This window comes from Bison bison, unplaced genomic scaffold (genome assembly GCF_000754665.1).
Source record: "Bison bison bison isolate TAMUID 2011002044 unplaced genomic scaffold, Bison_UMD1.0 scf7180017864451, whole genome shotgun sequence".
Taxonomy (NCBI): Eukaryota; Metazoa; Chordata; class Mammalia; order Artiodactyla; family Bovidae; genus Bison; species Bison bison.
In genome coordinates this window covers 1,939,252-1,956,410 of record NW_011495013.1, presented here as the reverse complement: position 1 = coordinate 1,956,410, position 17,159 = coordinate 1,939,252, and the positions used below count along the sequence as shown (strand labels likewise).

The 17,159-nt window shown below is 37.1% G+C and overlaps 1 protein-coding gene across 1 annotated transcript in view; it reads right to left on the bottom strand.

The window, feature by feature from the left end:
• Positions 1 to 752: 752 nt before the first annotated feature.
• SLC30A9 (solute carrier family 30 (zinc transporter), member 9) overlaps positions 753 to 17,159 on the bottom strand; it is a 90,292-nt gene continuing 73,885 nt past the window's right edge. Inside the window, exons 16-18 of the mRNA XM_010858852.1 lie at positions 14,697 to 14,826; positions 11,833 to 11,946; positions 753 to 3,916 (exon numbers count right to left, since the gene is read on the bottom strand). Of these exons, the coding sequence (XP_010857154.1) occupies positions 3,872 to 3,916; positions 11,833 to 11,946; positions 14,697 to 14,826 (289 nt within the window). The 3' untranslated portion in view covers positions 753 to 3,871. The remainder of the gene's footprint in view (positions 3,917 to 11,832; positions 11,947 to 14,696; positions 14,827 to 17,159) is intronic.

Sequence of the window (17,159 nt, the reverse complement as noted above, 5' to 3'; positions counted from 1 at the left end):
ATGACTTGCTTTAGTGTTTGCTTTATTGCAGTGGTCTGGGACAGAACCTGCAATCTCTCTGAGGGATGCATGTACATAAAAAATGGCACTTGGCATAAACAGCTCAAATTATCCTGTTGATAGCCGTATTATACAACAGATTTTTTTTTTTTTTAACTTTTGTCTATTTTAAAACTTCTACGAGCTCTTAAAGACACACACATATTTTGTATTTTGCTTCACAAATTCTAAACTGTATTGCTTTTATTTTCAATATGTTTTGATTTGGAGGGAGATATGCCCTCTCAAAATACCAAATTACTTTGAATAACTAATATGGCTCAGTTTCTTGTGAAAAAGGAAACACAGTTGGGCTTCCTGCAGGATTAGTACAGAATTCAACCTGGATCACACTGCAGGCTGGCTCTAGGCTCAATCTTTTGTTGTTTTAATTTTTGTACTTTTTTCCCCCTAAATATACTATATAGGTATATCTCAAAAGACATAAACCAACTAACATGTTCCAATAATCTTATTTTGTTAAAATGTAGTGATACAGTGTCACTAAGAAATATATATGTTTTAATTTTCACCTTACCACGTACATGATATTCTAACAGTATATTAATAATAGTTCTCTTTATACTGAAAATGGATTATAAAACAATTAAGGGTTTTTATATCTTAGTTTTGTAAAACTGAGGACACCCACAAATTAACAACCATGCTCAAGAAATAATAAATTGTTTGGAAACAAAGGTATGATATTTAAGGTTAGCACAAGAAGTATTTAACAAACATTTATTTATCAGGGGGGAAAAATCCCAAACTAAGAAGTAAAACATTCTTATTTACATACAACATTTATTAAGGAAGAATGCATCCTGAGGGACCAGGGAAATCTAACCTGCCACAGAGATCAGACAGATGAAATACAATGTAATAGAAACAAAAATTTTCTCTTTTCCATAAAACCAAGTCTAGAGATGCTAGTAAACTTAAATGCAAATATAAAGGCTGCCAGACCAATCTTCTATATAAATGCTTTCCAAAGTTCCATTTCAGAGACAAAGATGAGGGATTTAGGGGGGACAATCTTTGAATCAACATTTTACCTTCAATTCTTTGCTTCAGTGACTTCTGACAGTTCGGCAAATTGGGGGTCATCACATTTAAAAGAAATGCCAAAGTTTGACAAATGCAATCTAAGAAAAATAGTATAAATTCCAAATGCCTGTGCAATTTTCTGTAGTTTCCAGCATTCTCAAAAAGTTATCAGATTTAAAACTTAAGCCATTTCCTTTAGATGGTATAACTTTACCAAAAAGCATTACCCAAAGTACAGGATAATTAAGGTAACACACTGAAGTCATATACCCAAAATTCAAATCTAATGCCATTTTGTTGTTCTGGTTTATTTGGTGTGTAGGAGGATGTATGCAGTTTATTTTTTAAAAAACTTGAAGGTTTTCCAATCTATCTTACAGTTTCCTAAGTATATGTTCAGGAATCTCCCTCTTTGGAACTGAATATTACTAACATAATAAGTGGACACTAACATAGTCCACTTAAAAACAGATCTCTACTCCTCATCCTCTGCTGTGGTCTGAGAGACATGCCACCTTCCATAGTCTGGGGCCTGTTACTAACAAGTACATTTCACCTTTGCTACTTTCCAGATTTCAGCTTAATACAAAGAGAAGTAGTGGCCTTAACTGACCTCTTCTCTGTCCAACATTAGATATCATCTTATTTTTAAAGAAAGGGGATCAAATTCCCTGATTTCAAAATTCAAATTTGACTCTCATTTAAAAGAAAAAAAACAAAACAAAACAAAAAAAGGACCAGTGTTGTTATACATTAAATTCCTAGACAGGCTGTACTTCTTTATGTCAGATTTCACTTAAAGTATCAGTGCAGGACAAGACCAGGAAGAAAGGACAGAAACATAACCTTCAATTAGGTATTACTTCAATCAAAATCAGATTAGAAAAGTCAAAGAAGTATCAGGAATTGGCTTCTTTCAGGGAGTCCTTTAAACAAAATCTACCACTTGGAATAACTATTGCACATCAACTTGAGATTTTTTTTAATAAGTTAATATTCTTGTCTAGCTATGTGATATTTTTCCGAGTAATTTTACTAGGAGGAAACTGGATATAATTTGGTACCTTTCCATATGGCATTGACATGGAATAACAAAACGGCAGGTGGGAAAGGGGAGGGAAGAAGACATAGAAAATATAGAGTGAATTATAATGGGTAAAAAAAGTTTCTTAAAAAGGGTGAAGAATTTGAAACTGTAAGAACAAATTGTGGGTGTATACAGGTATATGTATAAAAGAGTTTAATATCTTAAAAAATAAAATTGGAATGTTATTTTTCTTAAAATATACAGCATGCAAAATGCTACAATTGTAATGGTAAAAAATGTACAGAAAACTAGATTTTCACAATTTTCCAGTAAATGACAATTCTGGGTCAAAAAATTACCACTACAAACCCTTTAATCAAATGTTTATTTTTTGTTTCTGGCATTACAATTTGCTATAATTGGTAAACTTAAATCTAAATAAGTTTATAGACACTGACCTAGGTCCTTAAACACCCCCTTATCCAGCAAAGAGATTATTCACCAGCTATCCCTCTTGCGTGGACAACGCTCACCGGTACCTGAACAACTTAAAGTGCGTGTGAACTGGTTTGATGAATGGAGAGACACAGCTGTAGTTTTGCACTCAGTTTTTAATTACTGAATTATGTTTTTTCACCTTGATACTTTATGATCATCAGAAAGCTACTTACATAATTTATAATCATACTTTATGCTAAATGCCCATTTGTAACTGCAAGAAACTCATGTTACACTATTGACTATGATATTAAACAAAGTCATGGTCACAAGTTTTTGTATAAGAGGTTTATGTCTCTATCTCTTAAAGCAAGAAATATCACACAGTTCAGATTTACATAAGTAGTGCCTCTTTTAAAATAAATTAAAAATAAAATGCTGTGGTGTCTGTAAAATTATAAATATTTCTAGTCCACTTTACAGAATGTTAAAATACTTATAAATGCATTATCTCCTAGTAAATACACATGGCAGCATTGGAGCCAGTTAAAAAAAACAAAAACTAAAAACCAGTCATCACACTGGCCCATGGAAACATCTAGGGTTATTTTATATTTCCTACCATTAGAAAAATTAAACTAAATAAGGAAAAAAACAAAGGAGAGAAAAGAAATTTTACAAAATGGCAACTAGCATGACCTAAAAGAGTGTACTGAAGTTATCTTCCTTCAATTCAGTAACAGAGTCCTATTGGAATGAACATTTATGGATAACCAAGTTATTACGACAGTGTTCCTCTTAGTGCTCAGGTTTGACAACCTATGTCAAAATAATTTCTACATTCTGTAAGGAAAGACAGACTTTGAAAATGGAGTGACTGTTTCAAAAACCAGAATACAAGATTTAGCCAGAATGTTCAAGATTGACAGGTTTTGATGGAGTGAAATCTTCACTGGCCACAAAATAAAAAATCATAATCTTACGGATGCTGCTTATTTTTACCCATGTGAAGGAAGGAAACATGATTGCAGGTACAATACACACTGACAGGCTAAAGTAAGAAATTATGAACAATTTAAGTAACTAAAACGTTTCCATTGAAACATAAAAACATGATTTCCAAATTGATTCAACTTGTAATAGGTCTCTTAGAAGAAGCTGTTTTAGTTCTATGGACTGTTGAATTGCCCTTTTCATATAAATACTTCCTCCATCTTCAAATAAACGGCTTCTGAATGGCATTGACTCCCTCAGGGTGGGAAAGTAGTCTTGGCAAACTTGGTTCCAAGGCTCCCTCCAAGGTGATTCATCCCATCAAGTTTATAATATCTCTAAATCTACATGTCGAACTTCAGGATTTCGTTTCTGGAAGGAAAAAAATCACCGTTACGTTATTAATAGCAAAAGACAATCTTCTATTTCCTTTATTCCTTTTTTAAAAATTTTATTTATTTTTAAATTTAAATTTATTTATTTTAATTGGAGGCTAATTACTTTACAATACTGTATCGGTTCTGCCACACACCAACATGAATCCGCCACGGGCGTACACGTGTTCCCCATCCTGAACCCCCCTCCCACATCCCTCCCCGTTCCTTTTTATCAACTTTACTTTATTTACGTAGATGCACCATATGGCATGTGGGATCTTAGTTCCCCAACCAGGGATCATACCCATGTGCCTCCAGCATTGGAAGCTCAGAGTCTGAACCACTGGACTGCCAGGAGAGTCGCTCTTTTTATTTCTTTTGCTCCCTAAAGCCAGTGAAAACTTTTGATCAAACTATTTCGCTGTAGCATAGTATCAAGAGAAATATTTACATAGGGAAAAACACAAGATCAATAGATAATGACCAATTATACACTATAAACAGTAACAGTAAGTAGTCCAACCTCCCTGAGTTTTGTCCATATGTTCATTAACACAATAATGAATTAAGAATCTAGTACATGCAAAGTATTGCAAAGCAGTGCAAATACTCATTTGTGGTGAAAATCACTGCAGAACAATAATAATCAGAATTAAGCTGATATTAACTTATTTTACATATTCCAGTAACGGTCCATATAGTCTTGATCTAAGACTGTTCTAGAAAGTAGAGCTATGGTTATTAAATAAGACTCTGCTTCTAACCCTGAGGGACTTAGTTTACTCAGAGGCAAGTATATGAATAACCTTTATGAGTTAAAGCATTATAACTAATAATAATAATCAGTTAACCTTTAATGAGCAGTTACTCTTGTGTCAAACACTGTGTAAGAGGCTTCATGGAATAGTATGCACTTTAAAACTGTCAATAATAACCAATTATTTCCATTTTACATATGGGAAAACTGAAGGTTAAAGAAATTAACTAACCATCCAAAGTCACACAGCTAGTAAGTGATGGAGGCAAGACCGATTCCAGGCCTGACTCCAGACCCCAAAGCTCCTAACTATTTTTATGTACTAAATAATGATTCTGGTTATAATAACATGAGATCTATTACTTTCGTTCACGAGATCCAGAAAGAATTCACTGAGGATATAATATCTAACCAAGGTTTGAATACAGTGAGTTTTCCAGACAGATGAGGAAAAGGGTCTAGACAGAAGAAACATGAGCAAAGTCAGACAGCCTGCGAACTCTGCACTGGCAACATGGTGTGATCAGCACAGAAACTGCAAAAGGGCGGGTTAGTGATAAGGCTGGAAAGATAAGCAGAAGTCAGACTGTAGAAAAATCTAAAGAAATTTCAACAACAAAAATTATTATAGGCCTAGACTGTAGCAAGCACTGAAGTATACAACAATGAACAAGAAACAAACAGCACTTGACCGGAAAGAACTTATCTTTAGTGAGGAAACACACGTTAAGTAAGCAGACATTATAACGTTATGCTACTACAGAGCAAGTTAAGATTTGGGAGGATTTTCCCACTATGGATATGATACGTAACGCAAGAACTTTTCCTTTGACTTGAGATTAATTGTACCTTATGACCACCTTCTCCTCCTCTCCTCCTACAGGAGGAGAACGGGACAACAGAGGATGAGACGGTTGGATGGCACCACCAACTCAATAGACAAGAGTCTGAGTAAACTCCAAGAGTTGATGATGGACAGGGAGGCCGGGCATGTTGCTGTCCACGGTGTCACAAGCAGTCGGACACGACTGAGCGACTGAACTGAACTGATGACCACCTTAGTAGCTATGCTTCCCTCATAGCTCAGTCTGTAAAGAATCTGCCTGCACTGCAGGAGACCTGGGTTTGGTTTCTGGGTTGGGAAGATCCCCTGGAGAAGGAAATGGCAACCCACTCCAGTATTCTTGCCTGGAGAATCTCATGCACAAAGGAGCCTAGGAGGCTGCAGTCCATGGGTTGGCAAGAGTTGGACGCAATTTAAGGGACTAAACCACCACAACCACATTAGTCAGGGATATCTGCACCTAAAAGTGTAGGCAAAATGTGGCATCTTGGTTTGAAACACTTACATAACTCAAAAACATGAGATAATTCAGTCTACTAATGATTTCAGTTCGGTTCAGTCGCTCAGAGTGTCCAACTCTTTAAGACCCCATGGACTGCAGCATGCCAGGCTTCCTTGTTCATCACCAATTCCCAGAGCTTGCTCAAACTCATGTCCATCGAGCTGGTGATGCCATCCAACCATCTTATCCTCTGTTGTCCCCCTCTCCTCCTGCCTTCAATCTTTCCCAGCATCAGGGTCTTTTCAAATGAGTCAGTTCTTCGCATCAGGTGACCAAAGTATTAGAGTTTCAGCTTCAGCATCAGTCCTTCCAAAGAATAATCAGGACTGATTTCCTTCAGGATTGAATGGTTTGATCTCCTTGCAGTCCAAGGGACTCTCAAGAGTCTTCTCCAACACCACAGTTCAAAAGCATCAATTCTTCAGCACTCAGATTTCTCTACAGTCCAACTTTCACATCCATACATGACTACTGAAAAAACCATAGCTTTGACTACACAGACCTTTGTCAGCAAAGTAATGTCTCTGCTTTTTAATATGCTATCTAGGTTGGTCATAGTTTTTCCTCCAAGAAACAACGGTCTTTTAATTTCATGGCTGTAGTCACCATCTGCAGTGATTTGGAGGCCAAAAAAATAAAGTCTATCACTGTTTCCCCATCTATTTACCATGAAGTGATGGGACCAGATGCCATGATCTTAGTTTTCTGATGTTGAGTTTCAAGCCAACTTTTTGACTCTCCTCTTTCACTTTCATCAAGAGGCTCTCTAGTTCTTCTTCACTTTCTGCCATAAGGGTGGTGTCATCTGCATATCAGAGAAGGCAATGGCACCCCACTCCAGTACTCTTGCCTGGAAAATCCCATGGACGGAGGAGGCTGGTGAACTGCAGTCCCTGGGGTCAAGAAGAGTCGGACACAACTGAGTGACTTCCCTTTCACTTTTCACTTTCATGCATTGGAGAAGGAAATGGCAACCCACTCCAGTGTTCTTGCCTGGAGAATCCCAAGGACGGTGGAGCCTGGTGGGCTGCCATCTACAGGGTCGCACAGAGTCGGACACGACTGAAGCGACTTAGCAGCAGCAGCATCTGCATACCTGAGGTTATAGATATTTCTCCTGGCAATCTTAATACCAGCTTGTGCTTCATCCAGTCCTGCATTTTGCATGATGTACTCTGCATATAAGTTAAATAAGCAGGGTAATAATATACAGCCTTGACATACTCCTTTCCTGATTTGGAATTAGTCTGTTGTTCCATGTCCAGTTGTAACTGCTGGTTCCTGACCTGCATACAGATTTCTAAGGAGGCAGGTCAGGTGGTCTGGTATTCCCGTATCTTTCAGAATTTTCCACAATTTGTTGTGATCCACACAAAGGCTTTGGTGTAGTCAATAAAGCAAAAGTAGATGTTTTTCTGGAACTCTCTTGCTTTTTCCATGATCCAACAGATGTTGGCAATTTGATCTCTGGTTTCTCTGCGTTTTCTAAATCCAGCTTGAACATCTGGAAGTTCATCATTCACGTACTGTTGAAGATTGGCTTGGAGAATTTTAAGCATTACTTTGCTGGCATGTGAGATGAGTGCAATCGTGCAGTACTTTGAGCATTCTTTGGCATTGCCTTTCTTTGGGATTGGAATGAAAACGGACCTTTTCCAGTCCTGTGGCCACTGCTGAGTTTTCCAAATTTGCTGACATATGGAGTGCAGCACTTTCACAGCATCATCTCTGACAGTTTGAAATAGCTCAACTGGAATTCCATCACCTCCACTAGCTTTGTTCATAGTGATACTTCCTAAGGCCCACTTAACTTTGCATTCCAGGATGTCTGGCTCTAGGTGAGTGATCACACCATCGTGATTATCTGGGCCGTGAAGATCTTTTTTGTATAGTTCTTCTGTGTATTCTTGCCACCTCTTCTTAATATCTTCTGCTTCTGTTAGGTCCATACCATTTCTGTCCTTTACTGAGCCCATCTTTGCATGAAATGTTCCCTTGGTATCTCTTAATTTTCTTGAAGAGATCTCTAGTCTTTCCCATTGTATTGTTTCCCTCTATTTTTTTGCATTGATCACTGAGGAAGGCTTTCTTATTGCTCCTTGCTATTCTTTGGAACTCTGCATTCAGATGGGTGTATCTTTACTTTTCTGCTTTGCCTTTAGCTTCTCTTCTTTTCTCAGCTATTTGGAAAGCCTTCTCAGACAACCATTTTGCCTTCTTCCATTTCTTTTTCTTGGTGATGGTCTTGATCACTGCCTCCTGTACAATGTCATGAACCTCCATCCATAGTTCTTCAGGCACTCTATCTATCAGATCTAATCCCTTGAATCTATTTGTCACTTCCACTGTAAGGGATTTTATTTAGGTCATACCCAAATAGTCTAGTGGTTTTCCCTACTTTCGTCAATTTAAGTCTGAATTTGGCAATAAGGAGTTCATGATCTGAGCCACAGTCAGCTCCCGGTCTTGTTTCTGCTGACTGTATAGAGCTTCTCCATCTTTGGCTGCAAAGACTATAATTAATGATTTAATGGCTTCTAATTAAATCACGTGCACCGTCAGTTGCATCCAACTCTTTGTGACCCCATGGACTACAGCCCATCAGGGTCCTCCGTCCATGGAATTTTCCAGGCAAGAATACTGGAGCAGGTTGTCATTTCCTACTCCAGGGGATCTCCTGATACAGGGATTAAAACTGCATCTCCTGCACTGGCAGGTGGATTCTTTACCACTGAGCCACCTGGGATGTCCCAATTAAAGCAAAATAAGCTTAAAAATAATAAGCTGATATGATTATGATAAGAATAAATATACTTAAGAATGGCCAACTTGTTAAGCATTCTCCAGTCCATACTGTGATGTGCTGTTTCCAATAAGAGTAAAGCCAAAATTAAAAATTAGTTTTAAAAATCCATTATTTTCCTTGCCAGGGACATAAAAGCAGATAGAATGGAAATGTAACATATATTCATTCACCAATTACCCAGCATAAAAAGAATCATCTCACATTTTATTAAGAACAATGGTTTTCAAAGTTTGGTCCAAGGATTACTGGGTTACGGAGATATTTTCAGGGGTGACTCCGAGGTCAAACTACTTTCCTAATTACATAAGATGCTTTTTGCCTTTTGTGTTATGCTGACATTTCCTCCAATGGCATAAAAGCAATGGTGGATAAAACTGCTGGGACCTTCATACAACCCAAGACAACTTACACCAAACTATACTGACATTCATTTTGCTTCTTTACTGCCACTCCATTGGTTTTTTTTTAAGCCAGTTTCACTCTGAAATGTCCTTCATGAAGCAGTAAAAAGTACTAATTTATTAAACTGAAATTGTGAATACAATTTTTAAAAAATGTTTTGTGATAAAATGGGAAATATGTATAAAGCCCTCTAGTGCCACACAGAAGTCTGATGTCACAAGGAAAGGAACCCCCATGACTGCTTGAATTATGAGCTCAATCAGATGCTTTTTATCTGAACACCATTTTTACTTGAAAAAATAACTAACAAACCATGGTTATTAAAATCTGGTTATTTGGTTGGCACCCTCTTGGGAAATAAACAAAATGAGTCTACTTCAAGAAAAACAACTAATAGTATTTTGTTGCTAATAATAAAATGCAAGCTTTCAGGTCAAAATTAGGATGCTGAAAAACTCATATCCACCATGATGAGTCTGACAGTTTCCCAATATTTAGAAATGTATCAACATTTGAATGATGTGCATAAATTCAATGAGCCAGTATTTTCCAAATGACCAATTCATAATGCTAAAGAATTATGCATGGGTTAAAAGATCCCATCAGACAGAGAACAAAGACAGGCTAACAGATTTTAATATAATAATGTATAGGACAGAACTTATTGTACCCAAAGAGAGGTCTGACAGTTGCTCTTGGCTACTGAGAGATAATCTTCAGGCCCTTGGAAATCCTGCCTGATAATTATGTTTTTATCTTTGGCCACATGGTGGCTGCTGTATCTCCAGAAAGGGGTGGAGACTAGAGGTGTCAGCTCTTCCTTAGAGGGGCTGGAGATGAGAGATAGGCTACTCAAGCAGTCAACTACAGAGCCCCGAGAAAACTCCTGGATACCAAAGCTCAGCTGAGCTTCTCTGGTTGGCAGCACTCCATGCAAACTGTCACACATCATTACCATGAATGTAACACTGTCCATGACTCCCCGGGGAGAGGACAGAGAAACTCCAGGTTCAGAACTCTGCTCTATACACCTCTTTCTTTGACTAGCTTTAATCTGTATCCTTTCACTGTAACAAACCATTCAGTGAGTTCTGTGAGTCCTCCTAGTGAATTATCAAACCTGAGGATAGTCTTAGAAACTCCTTGAACTTTGCAACTGGTATCACAAATGAAGATGGTCTCCTGGACTGTGCCCTCTAACTTCAAACACTGTATGAAAAGTTCATTGAATGGTTTCATATTTCGCATCACAACTAAGCTTTAAGAGGTTACCAATTGCCAGGTTTTGATATAATATTAAAAGAGAATATAACAATTTAGCTTTTTAAGTGAATGCTGCTGCTGATAAGTCGCTTCAGTTGTGTCCGACTCTGCGACCCCATAGACGGCAGCCCACCAGGCTCCCCCGTCCCTGGGATTCTCCAGGCAAGAACACTGGAGTGGGTTGCCATTTCCTTCTCCAATGCATGAAAGTGAAAAGTGAAATGGAAGTCGCTCAGTCGTGTCCAACTCTTCGCAACCCCATGGACTGCAGCCTACCAGGCTCCTCCATCCATGGGATTTTCCAGGCAAGAGTACTGGAGTGGGGTGCCATTGCCTTTTCCGTTTTAAGTGAATAAATATTCTTAAATTTCTCAATTGTAATTTATAATTTGCTAAGTATCAATAAATATAACCTACCAAAAAAAGCTCAAGTCCTCAATAATATTTAAGACAGTAGAATCCTAATATCAAAATATGTGACAATTACTCATCCAGAAGTTCTGAAAATCATGCCTGATAGAGCTCATGAACTATAACATTAACAAAATCATCAAAATTAAAACAAATACATTAACAAAATCATCTTTTTTTGAAGGGCTTTGATCACATACGTAGATTCTAAAAGATAGTAAAATAGTGATAAAAATGTTTCCCTTCAATTTGTCATTCCTCATCAACTTTTAACAATATTAAAGATTGATCAACATCAACTGAAGAAAATTCACTGCCTTCAACAAGCTATAGATGTTAACAATCATTTACAAGTTTTCTTCACTGCAAACGATTAGAACTCCAACGTCAACAAACGACAATTTCAGAACACAGAGGTATTTTTAAAGGCAGTCTGGTTACGTAATATTTTAGTTAAAAAAACGATAGGTTGTAATGCTATCCAACTGAACAGAAACAAACAGAAAATATAAATTAATGTCAGACAGATTAAAGAAAAATGTATATACTTAAAGTCACTTTCTTTAAACTTTTGAACAGAATCTAAGGTTTCCCCTTTACCTTTCTCTAAAAATATTAGAGACCACTTCTTAAAGACAAACCTCTGACTATTTTAGAAACTAAGCAATCAGTATAGAACAGGGGTTAAAAATACTGAATCTTAAACTAAACAATAAAGGTTCAAATCCCAAGTCCCCTGTTTCCTTGAGTATATTATCTAACTTCTCTAACCTGGTCATTTTGTTGACCGTAACTACTGATATGTTATGAGGTTACTGAGAAGATAAAAGCACACAAGTAATGCAATTAGCAAAGTGCCTGACATAGATAAATATTCAAAAAATAGGTGACACTGTTAGCATATTATTATTATGAATATATCTTACTTTCAGTTCCTTCTCAAGTCTATCTACTTCAGCTCCTAAAGTATCAATAATATTTTCTCCATGTTTAAGCATAAAGGTCTCTAGTTCTTCAGGAGTCTTCACTTCTTGAATTTCCTATAAAAGAAAATGATAGGATAAAAACAAAATAAATTCTTAAAAAAAATCATAGTCATACATTGATAATTTCTTCTAAAAATTATAACAAATACCATTGAGTTTTATGAAATATGGAAAACTTTCAAGCCATAAGCAATGGACCATCTATTTCTAAAAAAAAAAAAAATCAATCTCAGAAAAATTGAATACAATGACCCACAGAGGTAATACTGCAAAATCAGTGAGAAATGAATGGACAAACCAGTAAGTAGTGCTGAGAAAATTATTTTTTAATAGGAAAAAAAGCCTAAATCCCTTAGACTAATAAATAATTCCAAGTGGACTGAAAACCAAAGGTATAAAAGTAAACCATAAAATTTTTAGAAGAAAAGAATATTTTATGATAATGGGATACAGAAAGGTTTCTCAATCAAGAAAATAAAAAGCATTTCAAATTTGACATAAAATTAAAAACTGCATTAAATCTTCTGTAAAACAACAAAGTGGAATGATAAGTTACAAACTAGGAAGTTATCCACATATACGTAACTGAGGAACGATTAGTACTCAGCGTATTAAAAATAAAACATTTACAAATCTGTCAAAATAAGAGAAAGTAAATTAACAATGAAGTAAGTAGAGGAAATTCCAATGGTCAATAAATTTCTATGCTTATTATCCTTACTACTATCACGGAAATATCAACTAAATCAACAGGATAGTATTTTATATCTATCATAATGACAAAATTTTTAAAACTCTGTCAATACAGTCTACTGAAGATGTAGCAATAGAAACTTTGCTACATTGATGATGGAAGTTAAACTGACATACTTTGGAGAACAATTTGCCAATATCTAAGGAAGCTGAAGATATGTTCAGCCCATTGCTCACATATTTTAAATCGAGCTATATAATAATGCCCTAAATTTCTTGCACATGTGCCCTAAAGTTTTGCACATGCAAACAAGGAAACATGTATAAAAATGCCATCGTAGTGTTGTTTCCAATAGTTAACACTGGGGCCAATATAATTTCCCATCAAATGGGGACTGGATAAATAAACTGCAGTATGTTCATTTATACAATGAAATACTATATAGCAAGTAAAAGTAAATTAATAGGGTATATATTACCATAAAACACACTGCTAAACAAATTATATAGATAATCATATTATACCATTTATAACAATTTTCAAACATCTAAAATGTTATTCTATCTTGTGCTAAGAAAAATATCTTGAAAAATATAAAAATCTGAATGGAAATGACAAGTACTAAATTCAAGATAATTGTTAGTTCTTGGAATGGAAAAAAGAGAATGAGATCTAGAAGGAGAAACAAGGACTATAACTATTTTTGTAATGATTTCTTTTCGTTTTTTACAATCTTAAGCAAATACAGTATTGTAAATGTTAATATTAGACAAAGGCAAGTGGTAACCTCTGCTCTCAGAGAAGGCAATGCACCCCACTCCAGTACTCGTGCCTGGAAAATCCCATGGATGGAGGAGCCTGGTGGGCTGCAGTCCATGGGGTCACTATCAGAATGACACGACTGAGCGACTTTCCTTTCACTTTTCACTTTCATGCATTGGAGAAGGAAATGGCAACCCGCTCCAGTGTTCTTGCCTGGAGAATCCCAGGGATGGCGGAGCCTGGTGGGCTGCCGTCTATGGGGTCGCACAGAGTCGGACACGACTGAAGCGACTTAGCAGCACCAGCAACCTCTGCTCTATTCATTATACTATCGTCTATAAATTTTCTTTTAAAGTACTCCTAATAAAAAAGCATGGATTCTGGAGATACAGGTATCTAAATGAATATCTGACTCCATATTACGGCTCTGAAATTTAGGCAAGTTATCTATCTTTCTGTGTCTGAATTTGCCTATATATAAAAATTAAGGGGCTTCCTTTGTGGCTCAGTGGTAAAGAATCTGCCTGCCAAAGCAAGAGATATGGGTTTGATCCTTGGTCCAGGAGGATCCCACACGACATGGAACAACTAGGCCCTTGGGCCGCAACTATTAAGCCTGTGTTTTGGGCTTCCCTGGTGGCTCAGAGGTTAAAGCGTCTGCCTGCAATGCGGAGACCCAGGTTCAATCCCTGGGTTGGGAAGATCACCTGGAGAAGGAAATGGCAACCCTCTCCAGTATTCTTGCCTGGAGAATCCCATGGACGGAGGAGCCTGGTAGGCTACAGTCCACAGGGTCGCAAAGAGTTGGACATGACTGAGCGACTTCACTTCACTTTGGAGCCCAGGAGCTGCAATTACTGAGCCACTTGCTCCAACAGCCAAAGACCACACACCTTAGAGTCCGTGCTCCGTAAGAGAAGCCACCACAATCAGAAGCCCACACACCACAACTAGAGTAGACCCTGATGCTGCAACAGGAGGAAAGCCCACATAGCAATGAAGACCCACTACACCTAAATTAAATAAATACTAATTATTAAAAATAAATAAAATAAAAATGAAAATATTAATTCTTCACCTCACAGGTTGTTGAGAGTAAATAAAATAACATATATAAAATGTGTGGCACCAACAAGCACTTTAATAATAAATTACCTTTTCTGCTGTCTCCTTTGAAACACTTTTACACTAAGTAAAAAGGTCTTTGTCAAATTTTAGAGCCCTAAGAAGCTGAAACTTGAAGTGACTTTAAGACTTACAAAGAAAAGCTTTTATTTTATTTACTCAGGAAGTAACTCTTCAACCCTTGGCTATATTAGAAAAAAAATTTAAAAATACATAAACTTACTTGTAGCATTTGGTCAAAATCTTGTTTTTCCAAATACGATCTCGTAACAACTCGTCCATCGAAATCTACTTCTGCCTTAAATCTCACTTTCCCTAATCCCAGGTCTGTGGCTTTAACATCATGAATTGCCCTGTAATCAATAACAATGCATACAAATTTATACACACACACACACTTTTTAGTGGCAAAAGTCTAGAATTTTTTTTCCACCAGTGATGAAAATGGACTAAGATGGCTTCCAGAGTGCTCACCATTAACCACCTACCATTTTCCAAAAAATTGCTCGTTAAGTTTTTTTTTTTTGGTATAATGCCATACAAAGGTGCAAACATACTATTTTACGGTAATTTTAATATACATTAATTACATAGTTTGTAGATTAAAAAATCAACTCTAAATTGCTTTTTACAATACTGTCATTTTATCTCATAATCTTTTTTTCAATAGCTCCTTTTTCACACAATGCTCAGAAGTACTGTATTAGAATGAGCTTAATAATAACTACCTAACAGGACGGATTATAGAGTTTTGCCAAGAAAATGCACTGGTCATAGCAAACACCCTCTTACAACAACACAAGAGAAGACTCTACACATGGACATCACCAGATGGCCAACACCAAAATCAGATATATTATATTCTTTGCATGCAAAGATGGAGAAGCTCTATACAGTCAGCAAAAGCAAGACAGGGAGCTGACTCTGGATCAGATCATGAACTCCTTATTGCCAAATTCACTTAAATTGAAGAAAGTGGGGAAAACCACTAGACCATTGAGGTATGACGTAAATCAAATCCCTTACGATTATACAGTGGAAGTGAGAAATAGATTCAAGGGACTAGATCTGATAGATAGAGTGCCTGATGAACTATGGATGTTATACATAGTTTGTGACGTTATACAGGAGACAGGGATCAAGACCATCACCAAGAAAAAGAAATGCAAAAAAGCAAAATGGCTGTCTGAGGAGGCCTTACAAATAGCTGTGGAAAGAAAGAGAAGCGAAAAGGAAAGGAGGAAAGGAACGATATACCTGTTTGAATGAAGAGTTCCAAAGAATAGAAAGGAGAGATAAGAAAGCCTTCCTCAGCGATCAATGCAAACAAATAGAGGGAAACAATAGAATGGGAAAGATTAGAGATCTCTTCAAGAAAATTAGAGATACCAAGGGAACATTTCATGCAAACATGGGCTCAACAAAGGACAGAAATTGTAGGGACTTATCAGAAGCAGAAGATAGAGGTGTCAAGAATACATAGAAGAACTGTACAAAAAAGATCTTCATGACCCAGATAATCACGATGGTGTGATCACTCACCTACAGCCAGACATCCCGGGATGTGAAGTCAAGTGGGCCTTAGAAAGCATCACTACGAACAAAGCTAGTGGAGGTGATGGAGTTCCAGTTGAGCTATTTCAAACTCTGAAAGATGCTGCTGTGAAAGTGCCACACTCAATATGTCAGCAAATTTGGAAAACTCAGCAGTGGCCACAGGACTGGAAAAGGTCCGTTTTCATTCCAATCCCAAAGAAAGGTAGTGCCAAAGAATGCTCAAACTACCACACAATTGCACTCATCTCATGCTAGTAAAGTAATGCTCAAAATTCTCCAAGCCGGGCTTCAGCAATACGTGAACCGTGAACTTCCAGATGTTCAAGCTGGATTTAGAAAAGGCAGAGGAGCCAGAGATCCAATTGCCAACATCCACTGGATCATGGAAAAAGCAAGAGAGTTCCAGAAAACATCTATTTCTGCTTTATTGACTATGCCAAAGCCTTTGACTGTGTGGATCACAATAAACTGTGGAAAATTCTGAAAGAGATGGGAATATCAGACCGACCACCTGACCTGCCTCTTGAGAAACCTATATGCAGGTCAGGAAGCAACAGTTAGAACTGGACATGGAACAACAGACTTGTTCCAAATAGGAAAAGGAGTAAGTACATCAAGGCTGTATATTGTCACCCTGCTTATTTAACTTATATGCAGAGTACATCATGAGAAAGGCTGGCCTGGAAGAAGCACAAGCTGGAATCAAGACTGCCGGGAGAAATATCAATAATTTCAGATATGCAGATGATACCACCCTTATGGCAGAAAGTGAAGAAGAACTAAAGAGCTTCTTGATGAAAGTGAAAGAGGAGAGTGAAAAAGTTGGCTTAAAGCTCGACATTCAGAAAACTAAGATCATGGCATCTGGCCCCATTACTTTATGGCAAATAGATGGGCAAACAGTGGCTGACTTTATTTTTCTGGGCTCCAAAATCACCACAGATGGTGATTGCAGCCATGAAATTAAAAGATGCTTACTCCTTGGAAGGAAAGTTATGACCAACCTAGACAGCATATTAAAAAGCAGAGACATTACTTTGCCAACAAAGGTCCGTCTAGTCAAAGCCATGGTTTTTCCAGGAGTCATGTATGGATGTGAGAGTTGGACTATAAAGAAAGCTGAGCATAG